The sequence below is a fragment of the Ciconia boyciana genome, chromosome 8 (assembly GCF_034638445.1).
Source record: "Ciconia boyciana chromosome 8, ASM3463844v1, whole genome shotgun sequence".
In the NCBI taxonomy this organism is placed as follows: domain Eukaryota; kingdom Metazoa; phylum Chordata; class Aves; order Ciconiiformes; family Ciconiidae; genus Ciconia; species Ciconia boyciana.
In genome coordinates, this window is record NC_132941.1 from 33,495,005 (window position 1) to 33,512,136 (window position 17,132).

Genomic DNA, 17,132 nt, shown 5'->3' on the forward strand with positions numbered 1-17,132 from the left:
CTGACACTCCTGGCTAGCCAAATAGCTGTTAAGGGGCGATGCAAAGCAGGAGGCAGGGACATTTCATTTTTACTCCGGCTCTCCTGACCCGCAGGCAGCAAGCCTGCCACACATTGTCAATGAAATCCCCCAGTGCTTTTCTGCAGTCACACCTGCACCATGGGAGTACTTACCCTATACTGTCTTAGGTTATGGTTACTTAGGAGCCAGCCCTAGAAATCTTTCCTTGAGTTTGCACTCTCTGGAATAAAAACTGTTTTGAACATCTGAAAAACCTGGATGCAGGCTTCATAAATGGTCGGCAGTGCTGTGCCCGTGCTGTCAGCCTGCTCTGCCGGCTTGTGCCAACAGCAGCAGCGGGGAAGGGACGAGGGTGCGCTGGAGGCTCCAATGGGCAGAGCTGCACAGGGGAGCTGTGTTGTTTTACCATAGCGTATATTCATTACTGCCTCCGTGTTGCATTAAAAGCAACAGAGGTACTCACATAGCCTGCAGGGATAAAGTTTGGTAACGCCAAAACCTCGAGGATAAATTGAGTCCTGTGGAGAAAAGGCTTTGCGATGTGCCTCCACAGCTACTGTCAGGGCTGAATAGCTTCATTACCTTTGTTCTTCTTTCCCAACTTGTTTTTCCTTTCAGTGCCATTCTGCATTATTGCTAACACTGTTACTTCCTTTTAACTGCTACCTTAGTTCTCTATCCTGGCCCAAATATGGAGAAAGGCTTTTCTCTCCTCCGGAGGTATTTTCCCAACAGTCCGAGAGCTGAGTCCTGTCAAGTGTTCAGCACTCTCAAGCACATTCCCATGGGTTTAGCAATTCAGAGGGCCGAGCCCATAAAACCAGACAAGCCAAGGACTGATGCCCATTTCTACATGTAATAGGATCGTATTCTAACCTCAAGGTAGTGCAGATGTTTTTGGTTTTGCTTCCTTTCTCCTCTGTTCACATGGCGGATTGATGGGACGGGGCATTGCAAAAGAAACGGGTTTTTATGGTAGTGCAGGAATGCGAGCAATTAGCACACAAGGGAAAAATAAGAGTGCTGCCACAATGTGCACATTCAGAGCCTGATCCAAACCTCCTTTTATTCAGTCATGACAGAAATCAGTGTCTAATTTTTCATGCCTTTTCAGAGGTTGTTAAATCTTTCATGGGTACAAATTTTTGGCAAAAACTGTTTAGTAAGATTCTTGCCAAAAGGTTTATGGTAGAATTTTGTAATGGAAAATAAAATAGATTTTGAAGCAGGGGGTTATTCAGATCTTATATCTTTTGTATCTTGTACTTTTGTTATTTCTTGCCAATTTTTATTAAAGATTTATTTGTCTCTTTCCATGCATTTTGCCCATGAAATGCCCCCCCATGACTGATGGCAGAGGGTTTGGTTCAGCCTGCACTGGAAGAGTGGCATGGGAGCCTGAGCAGCAGTCAGTCAAAACTAGAACCAGCAACTTTCATGATCTTATTATTCAGAGGAAATGTATTTATGGAAAGTGAAAATGTGGCCATCCTGTAGGTGAGAAGAATTAAGGGCCTGTGCCCCACGTAAGGCACATGGGAAGCGTTTCCATTTGTGTACTCAGCTGGGTGCAGCCTCCCCACTGCAGTCCCTGCCAGGCTGGGAGAGCTGCGGAATTGCTCTGCTCCCTAAGTGCCCTCACCCCGGGAGGGACCGGCAGGGTCAGAGCTGCCGGCCTCGGTAAGATAACACAGAGGTAAATTAAAACACAGACTACAAGTGCTGTTATAAGGTCTGTTCATCATGTTGTCCTCCATGCAACAAGCAACAGAGCTATGACCCAGCTCCCAGTGTTGGACTACACTCTGCCCCATTTGCAGCACCATTTCCTTTCAGGTCTCCTTGGTTTGCCTGTTGGTTTGTTGTTTGGTTTTGGTTTTTTCCCTCCCCTATGGCTTTAGCAATACATCTGCAAACAAGCAAGTACAGACTCAGCACAGGCGCAGGCGGAGAGTTGTGGCATCTGATTAACAAGGTCTCCCTGAGTAGGCAGAACTCACTAATGAAAATGACCTTAATGAAAGATGTTTGTTTCTAGTGCCACTGCCACAGAGGCTTGAGACCCCAAGGAGGCTGAGGCACAGCTGCTGTTTATGCATTACAAGAATGTGATCTCGAGACTGAAAGGATTATGTCTTGATGGTGACTTAGGCCAGTAGGGGAAGAGGTCTGAGCGCTCTGTACAGCTCCTGTTCCCATTGCAGCATTGCCCCTGGTCTTTGGTGAAATTAAATTAAATATTTAGGATCTTTCCATCTTGCTTATTTCCATCTGCTTTTAAATTCCTTTTTATCTGTCTGGGTAAGAGACATTCAGCTGCACCTTTTTTCTCCGCTGTTACAGCAACACTAGATGTATAGGAGGAATAAAAGGGACTATTATCCCTCTAGTAACAAAACAAACACGAAACAAAACCAGAGCTCTGACAAATCTGCAGTGAACTTTGGCACAATACTGCAGCACTGACTGTATAAATCCATTTATCTGGAGGTCCCTGGGAACACCCATAATCTGCAAATAACTGTTAAGAAAATCAGTGGAGCTGGCGGAAGACTTTGAGGAAGCGGCTCTTTGCTTCTCCTGCCCCGGAGAGCAGCAGAGAGATGATACCAGCTGGTTTTGGCAAGACTACACTCCAGCGAGCAGGGTGACATTAAAGCACTCTGCTTTGCAAAGCTTCCTGGCATGTTCTGGGGCTGAGGCTTGCAGACTGCAGCCTTTGTATGGTTTAGTCCCAGGGATATAACCGAGCTTCCAGTAATCACGGTATTAAGTTTCCTCCCTGCCTTTCTAAAGCTCTTGGTATTGTAACAGTGATTTCGACTGGTCAAGGGTAAAATGAAGCCCACATAAGTATGATGCAGCAGAAAGAATTCTATTCTTTAGCTGTGACGCAGATGCACCAGCTTTGTGTTTAAAAACAGCTTTTGTTGACAAGGTCATCTAGTGTGCCCTTCTAACCCAAAGCTGGTTTGAGATCTGACAAGTAAAACTGCCAGTGGGTAAGGGGTTTTTTTCCTAGCAAACATCCGTCTTTATAGCTGCATAGGATTAGAAACGTCAGTAAATCAGATCTACCTCCTGCCACTTGTGAGCCCTCCTGCAATTTGTTTAACTACCCACCAGCAAGAGAATTGTGAAAGCTGGATTTCATGCGTGCTGACTGCTGAGTATTTACAGCATTTATCCTTAAGCTGTGCTTAAAGGAGCACGTAGCTACTTAAAAACTAAGATCCACTATACCTTTAAAACTGCATTTTCTTCCAAGAGACATCTTTCAGTGCATCAATACATTTTTCATTTTCAAGCTGAACCCAGCAATTCTCAGTAACTTGTTTTAAGGAATAAACTTGCTCATAGCGGCAGTAAGGAGTCCAAGGACCAGTACGTGCAAGCAGTATTGGCGTGCCAGGTAGTCTGGTGACCTTGCTACTGGCCACGTTGTTTTATTTCTGTTTTTCATGGTTTTTCTTGTAGTGGCTTTGGAGATCCTATTCATGAGAGGGAACCTCTCCGTACCTCTGTGCTCCATGGGGTGGGAGGGACATCTGGGCCAGGGTTCCCTCCTGTCCCTTAGGGCACCACGCGGGAGCTTGCTGGGGAGTCTCTGAGCCTGTGGGTGGGAGGCCAGGAAAGAAACTGTGCAGCTAGTTCCCCATCTGCTATGCTTCTGATTAAGGTATTAAGTCTCCAGAATCAGTATTTCTCCCCGTTTCATTGTGGCTAGGAAACCCCACAGGTTTCAGTTCCCCAAACCTCTACCCAGTCATCGCCCCCCTGCTGCAGCAGCAGTCCCCATGCCCTTCTCGTTTCTGCTGTCTCGCTCATGAGAAAGGAAGGAGCAGGCTGGCGGCGTTGGGGCCCCGCTCACCGGTGGGGCAACCTCTTACTTGCCTCCTCCTGTGCACAGCCCGACGTCGGTGCCTAGGCAGGTATATATTTCTCATTCCCGTGACCCCTCAGCAGAGTCCTTCTGGGGAATGAATTGTATGGGCTCAGCCCAGGCTCCATCTGAAGGCTTCAGCAGCCATTGGTTCTGCCGTACTTCTTGGAGGGATGCCACCATTCCCAGGCCTGGGGACCTCAGCTAAGCCACTTCAGCCCCAGATGTCTCTCAGACACAGGACCTTGCCCTTACATCCCTACACAGTGACGTCCGCCTGGCTCTGGAGTCTGCCCTTCTCTTGGTGATGCTTCCTGAAGCATCAAAGTTCAGCAAATTTTACAGTTTATATATAGCCTGTGAAAGTGTGGGGAAAAAGACATGTAAAGCGTCCAAAATGGTTTACTTAATTATCAAGCGGTGATTTCAATACAGCTTTCAATATGAAATAAGCAAAAATTCTGCACTTCTGAATAATGACAAATGTTGACTGGGGACTCAGCAGCAGAGCTGTGCTCTGCTCTTCAGTACTCCCCTCTGGTTTCTGCCTGCTGCAATGCTTCTAAAGCGAGGAAAATGGAAAAGCTTGGCTATAGAAAAGACCACAAATGGCTTGTAAAAAAAAAGGAAAGGTTTATTTGGCTTAGAGCTTAGAATTTGCATACAAACCTACTGTTATAATACACATATTGAAAAAGATGTGTTTGTAGGGAAAATGGTTAAAAAAATAAACATGGCATCACTATATTTGTTCATTATAGAGCAGTGCCAGGAGCTTATCTAGACAACTATATAGTGTATAGACCACAGTAAATAGAAATTATATTTGCCCTGTGCTGCTTAGTATGTGGAAGCATTATGAAAGTTTGATGTTGAGCTGTAATAATCTCATTTCAAATATTATTTTGTTGTTAGCATTGACAGACCATGTTTTATACAATGTTTCTGCTTCCTCTCCTTAGTTGCCATTTTTTCCATAGTGGGTTGAGGGTGAGGGGAGAAGAAAAGTTTTAAGGATTTTGTTTGTTTGTTTGTTTAAAGGGTTATTTGTTTACGTGTGGGAATTTTTCATATGTAGACTAGCTACGTTATATTTGTTTCATTTATATGAAATAAATAAGCACAGACAATCGATATTTTTGAAGCTTCAAATGCAGTGCTTGCTTTAGCGCCCAGGTTTGGAAACATGACTTTATAAGGTAAAATTGTCGGAGTTCTTCTAGAACATAAGTTCACGACTGCCAGCTAGCCTTAGACTCTAAAGTAATGTCATTTATTTATATTTTGAACAATAATTCATGTAGTGGTATTAAGTCACTAGCATAGCGGTTAGAAAACTGCTTTTACATTTATTTACACTGGTCATATAAATTGCTGGTACTAAAGAAGCGATGGCTGGGGTGCTGCCGATCTCAGTAACTCACGCACCAGGCTGCCGAGGCTCCTCGGCAGGTTGGCAGGTGCTACCGTGCCAGGGAAAGTGTCATGTAAGATACCTTCCTCAATTTTGTAAACGCTGTCTTTTGACGGACGCTGTCTTTTGTCTTTTGCACTATCTTTTGACAGACGCACAAACGCCTTGTCTTTTGTGCGTCTGTTTAAGATCTTGGGCTTAGCAAACTATAGGCAGAGCTCTCTTTTTAAATCCCAAATTTCCCCCACCTTATTTTGGTGTTAGACCATGTTTCTGTGTGTGCTGGGCACTGAGAAGCTGTGAAAAGCTAATGGATGCCTGATTAGAGATTATATCGTCATGAATTTGTGCCTCCATCTCATAGGACTCAGACTGACCGCAAGATGATTTGTTGCCCAGAGAGCTTCATGTCATTAATAAGTTAATAAGAGCAATGCGCTAGAAGCTCACTACAGGCTTTAAGGACACATTCAGTAGAATAAAGGCACAGGTATTGGCATGCCAAATGAGCGAGGCTTTCATACTATTTGTGTGACATAAAGCAAACTGTTACATAAAGTTGAAGCTAGCATGTGCTTGTTGCTTGGATTGGTGTGGAAATATGTGTGGGTTTGGCAGAATATAGGCTATATTGCTAATCTTATAACACGTTCTTTAGGGCGAGGAAGCAAAAAACATTCCTGGTGAATCTGTAACAGAGGAACAGTTTACCGATGAAGAAGGCAACGTCATCACGAGAAAAGTAATCATGAATTACATCACTATTCTGAGTCTTTGCATTCAAGTAACTTCTTTTAACATACTTTCTCCCTTTAGAATGTAGGAAAAAAAAAAAATCGATACTTTTCATGTATTGCTTCCCACAGATCACCCGGAAGGTAGTGAGACGCGTTGTTATCCCCCATGAGAGGAAAGTTGGTGAAATGGTAATGGAACGGGGACTACCAGGAAATAACAGTAGCCGCGGAGGGTTGTGTTGACTGCTAGAAAGCGCTGCTAAGGGGCTGGAGGTTTGCATTTAACAAGAAGCCTTGGCAAAGTGCGGTGCTTGGGTTATTGACAAGCTGTGCGTGTGGGTAACGGGGCAGGGGTCTCTGTGCTGTGTGCAGACAGGGGCTGTGTCACGGGGGCCCGGCTGAATTCTGTCAGCACAGAAGCATTAAGGTCTGTTTCTGTGTAACAGGCAGCAGGCTTAAACCATGGGTTTGGGGCCTGTTTTGTGCCATCAAGATGAGCCGTGTCTGTGGGTTGGGTTAAGCCCTTGCAGAATTTGTGCCTTATACCCATAGGTGTAGCGTGTTGCTTCTTCACCAGCCCAAAGGAATGAGCCGCAATCGGGTCCCCACTGACCTCTCGCTCACCTGCGTAATACCCCTGTGCTAGTGACTGAGGGTTTGCAGGATTCAGGGGAACGTGAACATACCCAAGCAATGGTATCCTGCACAAGCAAGCACCAAGACAGCATTTTTTCCCTGGCAATTAAAATCAGAAGCCCTTCTGCAGGGCCAGACTGTGCCCAGCTTCAGCACCCCCAAAAAGAAGGGAGGGCAGCAGGAAGGGCAGGCCTGTCGTGCCCCAGCACGCCCCAGCCCCTCTTGCAGGGGGCTCCGGGGTTACGGGCAGGCAGGGGCAGGCTGTGCCTGGAGCTGTCCTCTGTCCCAGGGAGGCCTCGGGGGAACAGGCAGCACCGCTGGGGACAAACGGCTTCAGGGGAGCTCATGCCTTGCTCCAGCGCATGGCCCTTGGAGGTCTGTGCTCCAGGAGAGTTGTTACTGGGGTTAATGGGATTTTTGTCTGAGTGAAAACAGATTCGGAAACAAACAAAGATAACAAATACTCTTTATCTGCTGGTATTAAAAAAAATGGGGGGAGGAATGACACAGAAACAGGAGAGTTGAAACAAACATATTTCCGTCCCCTCTTTCGTAGTCCTTTATCAGGGAAAAAATAAATCCTGCCCAGCAAAGGGGAAACATTTTCAATTTGCTGCACCAGATTAGATTAGCTGGAAACTACAAATAGTTACAAATACATCAATGCAAATCACCCGAGGGGTAAATTCTGCCGATAACCACGCATAAACAGATGCCTTTCTCTGATGTGAATGAGGCTTGTGATTACTGGAGTATTTATTTTTAGATGATTATTGAGCTACTTCTAATGAGCAAAGATGAACTTTATTTTGGGGTTTGCTGTTTTAAAGACACTGAAACCTGCACTGCTTGTCACTGTCATTGGTTTTACTGCTGCGCTGCTTTGGTGGTTTTTGCTGGCTTTCTTCCTCCTCCTTTTATTCCATTACTAACCTGCTACTTTAAAGCACAGACACTGTGAAACATCATAACAGCAGCCATGGCCTATGCTGTTGGAAATGTCCACCGATCCCGGCTGACGTGGGAAGCTGGTTGGGAAAGGTGATTTTCCTTAACGGTGGTGCTGAATCCCGCTGCAGCTGATGGCAGGGGCTCTGCCAAGGGCTGCCAGCCAGGCACTGCAACCCGCGGGCTGTGCTGAAATTGTAGACCTGTGTTTTCTACTTGAAGATGATATTTCAGGCCTGTGCTTTTGCAGCTCAGCGGAGTGGATAAGTAGATTGTGTGTATCTTTGAAATGAAGTGTTAATGTGATTTAACTGCTTTTTACTTATCCTGTTACAGCAAAATGTGGAGCCTGTTTTGGAAGCAGTTTTATAATTACGAGCACTCTCTGCAGACTATGTTAATGTTTATACTTTTCCTTTAAAGCAGGGAGAAGCTTATAAGGTTAAGACAAAGAAAGAAGTCAGACATGTGGAGAAGAAAAGTTACTCGTGAAAGCTGAAAGCCGACCACTGAACGGTCAGTGTGATCAATTTTCTTCCATTGCTAAAGCCTTTTGCCAGCACAGTGCTGCGCAGCAGGGGGGCTGGCACCTGGGCTGCGCAATGGCTTGCCTGCTGCTACCTTGACATTGCTTTCAAGCTGCAAAGCTGAATAGATGGCCCTTGATCTTGCAAGCAGAAAATGACCTTGAGTTCATGTACAGAAACTGAGCTTTACTTCTTGGAACACAAAGCAAAGCAATACTGAGGCATGTGTAAGATTTTGGGGAGTTTTACAAAGTGTAATGTCTGTAATCCACAGCACTTTCTACTCCTAAAAATCAACTTAAACACAAATAGTGAAGGAGCTGCACACAAGTAGATCTACTGGGAGTGCAAGGCTTCTTCCACTGTTGGGCATGTGATCTGAGGGCAGTTATGCAAGTCCAAGTCCTTGTAAGAGCCAGTGAAGTGTCTCAATATTTGCCAACAAATAGTCCTTACCAACTGTTTCTTGCGAATTTTATCGATCCAGCCTTAACGATTGTAATAAAACAGCAGCTGACAGTATAAGGGCTTCCCAAACTAAAACCAAATGCACAGGCTGACACACCCTTGCAGGGGCTCTGTGACAGCATGCTGGAGCACTGTGAAGCCAGAGGCTGCTTTGTCTCAATCACAGAGCTACAGTCACACAGCAAATGTGCCTGTAAACACAGGAGAAGCCAGTCTGTGTCTATCAATGCTGGTCAGTTAGTCATGGCTTCAAGTGCATGTTTACCACATTCACGTCTTTTTTTTTATACTCAGAACTTTTCTTAGCTTTGGGGGGGTTGGAGATTGGGCAGAGGAAGAGTTTATGAAGAGCAAGTCTATGTGTTATCCTTCTCCTATACATCTGGTATAGAATTGACTGTAGGATTTAAGAACAGGATAAACAGGACCTGGAAAACATGCCGGATAGGGATGTGGAGGTAGAGGACAGAAGCAGAGTCTCTCCTGAGTCACTAGTCCCTTCCAGCTGCTGCAGTGTAAAGTAGCCCCTAAAGCCACCTGGCCGTACGGGCTTTCTGTGCATGTGAGTAGTGCCATTTGAGACCAGCGGCCCTCAGCGTGTGGGATCTAGTTGAGGGCTTTATGGGATCAAGCCCTAAGGAGCGAGCTCTGTGAGGCGACTGGCATGCTTTCAGCATCTGGTAAGCACCTACTGTGTCCACCTAGCACGACCGCTGAATGTCTGCTTTTATTGAGAGCCCTCCCACGTGTTAATAGAATAACGCTGCTTCATGTGCCTTGCTGCTCAACATACTCATAAAATATTTAATGATTTGAAAAGGGAGGTCATTCTTTCGACACGCCTTTCTCCTTCATGGAGCTCAAGGATACGGGAGGAAAGCAAGCCAAAGGGATGGCATGCTTATATGAAATTGTGTCCCAAGTTGGCTCCCATGCTTCTCCACTGTCAATCTGCAGGGGGAAACCAGTGGAAATTTGTGAATTTGAAGACACTGAAGGCAAGATGGGGCATTGAACCCCATAAGCAGTGCAGATAAAGAGCCTGCCAGCATACAAGCGTGATGCAACACACATTGGGGATAAGGGAGAAGCATTTCATTTTAAAATAAGATGGTATTAATAAGGCAGTCCTTGCCTAATGTATGAAACATATTCTGACCTCCAGAAAGCCAGAGTCTGAGTTCCTCAGAGCTAGATTTGCTGCCATGGCTGCTGATGCACTTCTCCTGTGATTTCCAGTAGGCAACTCCTCCGTGCTAGAGCCCCTGAGGAACTCGGAGATTCTTCCTTAGATAATAAACCTTTGCTCAGGGGGGAACTTTGTCTCATAAGATGAATCTCTGTGGTCCAAACTTTGACATGATAAGTATGACCAAATGTGCATTAAGTAATTGTGAGCCCAGTCAAGAGTCTATTGAAAATATTTTATTTGAATGCAGAAGAGGCTGTATTTGCACAGACAGGGGATTCTGATAGAAAACCAGTTTGTTTCTTGATCACAAAAGACAAAAAAATCCTGTTTGGGAGGCAGAGGTGTTGCTTTTCCTTTGAATGTTTGAAAAAAATCACAACGTTAGCTAGATTTTGCTGTAAAAATGTCACTGTTGCAAATAAACCTGTTGTGAAACATAGATTGAAAGGAAAAACCAAGAACTTTTGCATGCAATTCTGCAGGACAGCACTGTGCAAGCCGGCGTGACTGCTGCAATGTGAATAGGCGGCTTTTAGCAGCGGGATAGATTTATGACAGCTGTAGATGTGGGCAAGGACAGAGTGTTTTAGCATAGAAGGAGAGCGTGAGCACTCCTGGGGAATACGCGTGGACCTGTGACCTGATTAGTAAACAGGCATGTCCATGCCAGCCTGAATCCTGCAGGCGCTGCACAAGCCACGCTCCCAAACAGGCTTCCCTGCACCCAGGTGCTGGGGAGCCTGCAGGTCTTCCAGCTCCCGTTCACCGGTGTGTTTTGTATTTCTGCTTCCTGCCTCCTTGCTGCAAGACATCACTGTTGTACAACAGATGTAACAAACTTGCTGTCCTTATGTGCATGGCTGCATGACTGTTTTTGGACAGGTGAGAAAGCAGGAGCTGGACCTCCCCCCCCCCCGTCTCTTCAGTGCCACTCACACAAGCCAGGTGGGAGATGGATGGGGCTGCTTCTCTTCCTCGCTTTGTCCTTTGCCAAGCCTCCTAAAGGCTGGACTCCGCATTCCTGGCTCTCCTGGTCATGTTCTCTGAGCAACTGGCAGAGGTAGATGTGCAAGGAGTGCAGGTTTTCCACCACCGTGGGGATGCTTGCAAACAATAAACAAAAATGTGCTGTGAAAGCAGCAGCGCGCTCATTCTGGAGATGATGCTATTTCTTCTGCTATAGAGAGTACGTATTCCTTGTCATCATCGGATCTGACGAGCTGGTACTTTGAAGTGAAATGTGATGAAATGCAGCGTGTTGCAAATGTACTTGTAAATCAGTTCACGAGCAATGTGGACATCTGCAGCTGCATTTTCCCTTCATGCTGGGAGCTCGACTAATGTCATTACCTATCTAGAAAGTGTGACTTATCCTATGGCAGAATTCCATAATGCCAATTAGAACTTTCTGTTTAGTCAGGGAAAAGCACGAAATTGATTCTAACGAAATATTCTGAAGTGATTTATGCTATCTTTTCTTTCCATAGGACTCTGTGCTTTTACTGCCAGTATTCTAGAGGGACACTCACGGAAGGAAAATCAACAGGAATTAAACATTCACCTATAAAAGTGTGCGTGTGTTTGCTGCTTCCACACATTAACCGCATGGTTTTTATGCAAAAACAAAAACAAACAAAAAAAAACCAACAAAAAAATTAATTTAGCATGAGCCAATTTACAGAGCATGGAAATTCACGTTCATTCACGGGATCGGAGGGTGCGCAGTTACCAATGCAGTGTATATACAAGATGCCATGCTGTTAACAGCTTCTTTCAAGCAGTTTGATGTCACCTCAAAAGAAATAAATTCCTGTGGCCAGAGGGGATGTATGAAGACGAAATGGTTAAACCATGGAAAGACACTAAAATTACTAAAATCCACAACAGCTCGCCTTATTTTTCTTGGACCCAAACTGTCAGGGTATAAAACACTATTTGTTTCTTTTTTAAACATCAATAGTTTTGCTGTAAATAAATAACACTGTATAAATTCTAACAAAATAGAATAAATGTTGATAAGGCACTGCCTTTTCGATCACAAACAGAATATTGCAAATGCATTGAGCAGGCTAGGTGTCTCAAATGGCTGCACCTACAGGGATATTCTGGGTGTATCTTCACAGATTCTTGTATATTAGCAATTATAATGTTTGTATATGCAAAAACGCTAGCTTGATTTTAAAAAAATCTTTAAAATCTGCTGCAAATTTAAATGATTCCCAAAATGAGGAATTCTGTAGTTCTGTGAAAATTTTTCTTCAGAGTACTAATATTTTGATGCATGTGTTTCACCTTATTTTGATTAAATCTTTTCCAGTTTTGCAAACACTATACCGCAACATGAAAAATAAGATTTTATCTGTAAACACAAAGCCCTTCATCTAATATTTGTTGCTGTTGCCAATTTTTCAATGAAATGACCTAAAACCCATAACATATACAGTAGTTGCATTATGGGGAGGGGGGTGCTATCTGTTCTCGCTTTATAATGGGGGTAATGCTTGCAGCTTTAGAAGTGGGTTGGTGCTCTAAGGAGCACAAGTTTGGGGTATTTTTAAATGAACTGAAGAGAAATTATTAGCTAATAGACTGGCAGCACGCTGTAAAATTATTACTGTATTGTGTACTGGCTATAAGATGTAGAATCTTTCAGTAAGCCAATCATCTGTAATCATCCTAGCAGTGTAATATTAGGTTGTTAAGGCTGCTGTGTTTTAAAGGGCATTTTTATTTGGGTTTTGGTGAAATACTTTAATTTGTTGATTATATTCATATGGAAACAGCATTCATTGATAATAGCTCTAATTACATATGTATGAAAACAACAAACACTGGATGATCTAGTTGATTATTTAAGCATAAAATAAATTGTGTTAAAACTCTTGGATAACGTGTATTTGGCAGTGTTCTTGTACCCTACCACGAAGACGTGTGGCTTCGCAAGGCCAGCCATTAACCACCCCTGGCTTTTTGCTTCTTTTCCTCTCGGGTTCTTTTGTCTGATCCACCTCCTCCTCTTCCCAGTGTGTCAGGCCATCACTTGGCAGGCTGTCCCCAGGTGGGGGGAATGGGAGGAAAATACAGCAGTCAGCACATCCTTAGCAGAGCTAAGGAAAACCCACCGCCCTGGGATGTAGGAGGCCTCCTCGGGCATGGGGAAAGGACCTGTGCAACAGGGGTATGCGCAGCCTCCTCCCCAACACGTTAACTCTGGACCTCCTTTAATTTCTTTTGCCCCATCACAAACCAGGAAAAACACTACTGAAAGCAGTTTTCTTCCCAGCATGTATCAGTCAATAACCAGCTCACTGCAGATGATGTAAATAAAGTGTACATCTCCTCTATATTGCATGTACTTCCTGTATATTGTAGGTATGGACCACTATATATAGAAAATGTAGCCAAAACAAAGTTTTGTAGGCAGCATCCGTACGTGCTCACTGCTCTGGACTGCAGGCTTCTGCTTGGGTGCAGTAAATAAGTTTTATTACTCAGGGTTCAGTTTTACCTGGCTTTCAAGGCGACATGAAGATGATGTATCTTACCCCAGCTTGGCACCTGAGGAAGCACCGCTGCTACAGATCCAGCTCAGTCTGCTGCTTGTATCTGCTGACCCACGCAGGAACCGGTCCTCACCTGGGGTCAGCCAGCAAAGCTCTCCTGACTGTGGTGAAAAGCACTTGGCTCAGGAAAGCGTAACAGGTTGGTTTGTCAGTGTCTCCGAGTTATTAGGGCTGCCAGCTTTGGAAGCAGTGGCAGTAAATGAAGCCGTTTTCATAATTTTAGCAGACAGTCTGTGTTGCAATGCATGTTTTACCTAGGTCAGGATACCGCTGGTACAATGCTGATGGTTCAGGTCTACGCCAGAGTCTGGAGGGCAAATGCCACTTAGGCCACTGGAGAATAAACACGTCTTATTGCAGGTCACAGTCCAACAGCAGTGATCGTACTCCTGGAGACCTTGCCGTCCAGGTGCCTCCCTCCCGCTCGCGGGTACCCAGATCAGCTGAATTAAAAAGAATGTTTTTAGTAAATGGTGTGTGGATGTACATATTTAATATTATATGACGATTTTACAGTTGGAAGCAAAGGCTGTGGAAGGCAGGAGCAGCACCGTAGGAGGCTCACTTCACCTCTCTGTGACAGCATCCAAAAGGCAGCGTTTCATTTGACTCGTCTCTACTCTGCCTGGTCCCCTGTTAGTGCCTGACACTGATGAGGAAGAAAGCTGTGATTGTACCTGGAATGGTTGTTCTGGCAGGCAGAGGCTCTCTCTGTGTAGACAGAAAAGTGGGGTTGCCTGTGCAGGTAGCAGAGGTGCGTAGGGGAATCTCGACGGGTCTTCTGCCGCTGGTGGCACCGTCAAGCTCTGGGACTTGGTCTTGACCGTGATAGCAGCCGTCAGTAGCTGCTGCCTCACCTCGAGGCTCCCGAGGAAGCTTTTGCAGCAAGACCCAGCCATGGGTAGCGCTCAGCGCCCGAGCAGGCTGCGACCATGGCAGACGTGCCTCTCGAGCTGTCCAGGACGGCACTGTACGTGCCTGGGCAGGGCGGTCCCCCACCACCGGCAGGTCCCAGTCCTCCAGCTCCTGCCACGCAAACCGGCCATGTCACTGCTTGCTGCCTCCCGTGAAGCTTTGATACAACAGAGACGGTGAAGGTTGGAACGGGAACTCTGTAGGTAAATTTGCAGAGTTTAAAATTTCACACTAAATGTTGCACAAACAGGATTTTCTGGGTGTTGGTTTGTTTTGCACTGAATGTATTGATTCCAACAGTAGCTCAGGATATTTGGGAAAAACAAGGTTGAAGCATAAACGGTCATTTGAGAAGGAAAACAGAAATCTTGCCAGTACTAGCAAACAGTGCAGACAGCCCTGGAGTGGGGGCTCTACCTCTAATGTGCGCTTTTGTCTTTTTTTCATATTTTCTCCAGTGAGAACATTCCCCTTAGAGGCAAAATTGTAAGTCATGGGACTTTTATTGCATCTATTAAAATAAACTCGATTGCTAAATACGGCGTTCTTTTCATCCTTTGATATTTGCTTTAGCACTACCTAATAATAATGCTGCAGACTATCCTACTGTACTTTTTCCATTTCTGAAAGAATATCAATTACATTTTATTTGTGGCCAGTAACACTTTTAATGTCAGAAATTCTAAGAGCTCCCATAGTGCAGGACTGACATTAGTGGGATAAATGGCAGTCGCTTGCAGGATTGCAGCACCTGCTAATTAATGCTAATTTCCTGGGGGGTTAACACGGGCTTTGTCTGCAGCGCACACTGTGCAGGAAATCGAGACGTGCTCTTCCGGGGGCTGCTGCAGCCCGGCGTGCAGGGCACGTGCCCCCACAAACCTCTCCATGTCCCTATGGAGGGATTTTGTAACTGGGGCTTCTTTGGGCTCAATCAAGTCAATAAAATTTCATGAAACTCATTGAAGTCCATCGGTGGCAATTTTTATCACATAACCTATACAATGACAGCAAACTTGGCGCGAGCAGCTTGGCCTGGAGGAAAGCAGGTGCTGCGGCGGCGGCAGGAGCTGCAGCGCTGCGCGAGGCCTTGCACGGTGGGAGGGCTGTGCAGGGGCAGCAATGACGGCATCGGGGCAGCTCTCCTGCCCCTGCCAGACCCTCACCACCAAGGCGGTGCAAGCCGGAGGGCTGGGCGTTGCCTGGCTGAGGCCGGTGCAGGGATCCTGGGCAGGGTATCAGCAAGGGGCTCATTTTTTGTGCCAGCTACGTGCATGACTTATGAAAATGCTACCGCCGACCCATTGCATCCTTGGCCCTGGGGCTGTGTGCTGGGATTGCCAAGGGGCAGCAGGAGGGGGTGGATGCAAACAGGACCTCTGTTTTTGGGGCAGATCCCATCAAACCGGGGCTGGAGGAAGAAGAGCTCCCAGCTCAACTCCCCTCTAACCCCAGAGCAAGAGAGAGGGAAAACATGGTGATAGTGAGGAAGAAAATATTCTCACTTGGTTAAAAGTGCAGCAGTTTTCTAATGGAGATGCAGACTCTTGGGTAGGGAGGGGGGAGATGGGGAAATTAGACCCAGGCTGCTACCAAGTGCTTGACATAAAAAATAGCCCATTACTGGGAGAGAAAAAGGTTAGTGAAGGACAGAAAAATGAGCTGCTCAAGAAAAATCTATGTACGTGCCACATTTTTCATAACTGCTGATGCTAAAAACAGTATGCTAATTGTGCATGGCTTTATTTATTTGACCCTAAATCCTGGAGGAAGGCAAAGATTTATAATAAAAGTTTTATTGGTACTTTCCCATCACGCTAATGTTCAATTATTGAGAGCCATTTGGGCTATAAAACAGCAACGCACAGCAATCCCCTGTTCACCAACTTCCTTGGAAAGCTTCCAGAGGCTGGGTATCGTTACGGCACAGTCAGACCAACAGAACCAACTTAGTACGAACTCTGAAAAAAATTCCCTGGGAGAACAAGGATACAAAAGCAAAGCCCCAGAGCTGAAGATGTGTTAGCTGCTGGGTGGCTACTGCATGGCACATTTTCATAGTCAGATCCTCTGTCCTCCAGAGAGACTTCTAGTACAAGTGTCTGATTAAATAATTGTTGATCAAAAAAGCAAAGCAGCGTGGCATTATTTTTGTCTGAATTGCTTGTTAGAAAACATGTTTTATCCTGCATCAATAGACACCTTAATCCACAATATTAGCAATTTGGGGTTTTTTTCTGCTCGTACAAATATCTTTCAAATCGAGGTTTCTCCCCTTCAATGACCCTTCCACGACAGTAAAACCTCCACATACGCACTCCATTTTCCCCTTTGAATATTCCCTTGTATACAGGTCACAATTTTTTTTAACATTGCTTCAGTTTATTTTCCTAGCAATATTTTTGATTAATTGCATTTTAATGTCACTTTGTTTTTATTTTTTTCCTCCTCTATTTCAGTCGGGTACTCTGAGTACTGTACAGAATTTTTCCTGGGGTTAATTAGCTTCAGTCGGTCTTTTTCTCTTCAGTCTATAACTACTGAATATTTTAATAAAATTGTATTGTTACAGACGGTCTTCCAGCTGATGAATGGACCTCTGGAATTATATTAATGATTACATTAAATCTCTGAACATACCTCTTCTAACTCCTCACACCTAGCAATGTATTTTATACCAATATTTCTACTGTTGACGTGAGTTTATAAAATACTGTTTCTAATTGCCAGTTACCTCCTGTAATGATAGTTTCTGCGAATAAATCCTTGCCTTTTTATTGCTTCTTGTTGACGTGAGTATCTGCTCTGCTATTATTACAGTACCAGTG

At 45.0% G+C, this 17,132-nt stretch overlaps 1 protein-coding gene across 1 annotated transcript in view; it reads left to right on the forward strand.

Moving 5' to 3' along the window:
- ANK3 (ankyrin 3) overlaps positions 1-12,698 on the forward strand; it is a 213,764-nt gene extending 201,066 nt beyond the window's left edge. The window contains exons 44-47 of the mRNA XM_072869693.1: positions 5,977-6,060; positions 6,185-6,244; positions 8,063-8,155; positions 11,314-12,698. Of these exons, the coding sequence (XP_072725794.1) occupies positions 5,977-6,060; positions 6,185-6,244; positions 8,063-8,131 (213 nt within the window). The 3' untranslated portion in view covers positions 8,132-8,155; positions 11,314-12,698. The remainder of the gene's footprint in view (positions 1-5,976; positions 6,061-6,184; positions 6,245-8,062; positions 8,156-11,313) is intronic.
- The last annotated feature ends 4,434 nt before the right edge of the window (positions 12,699-17,132 follow it).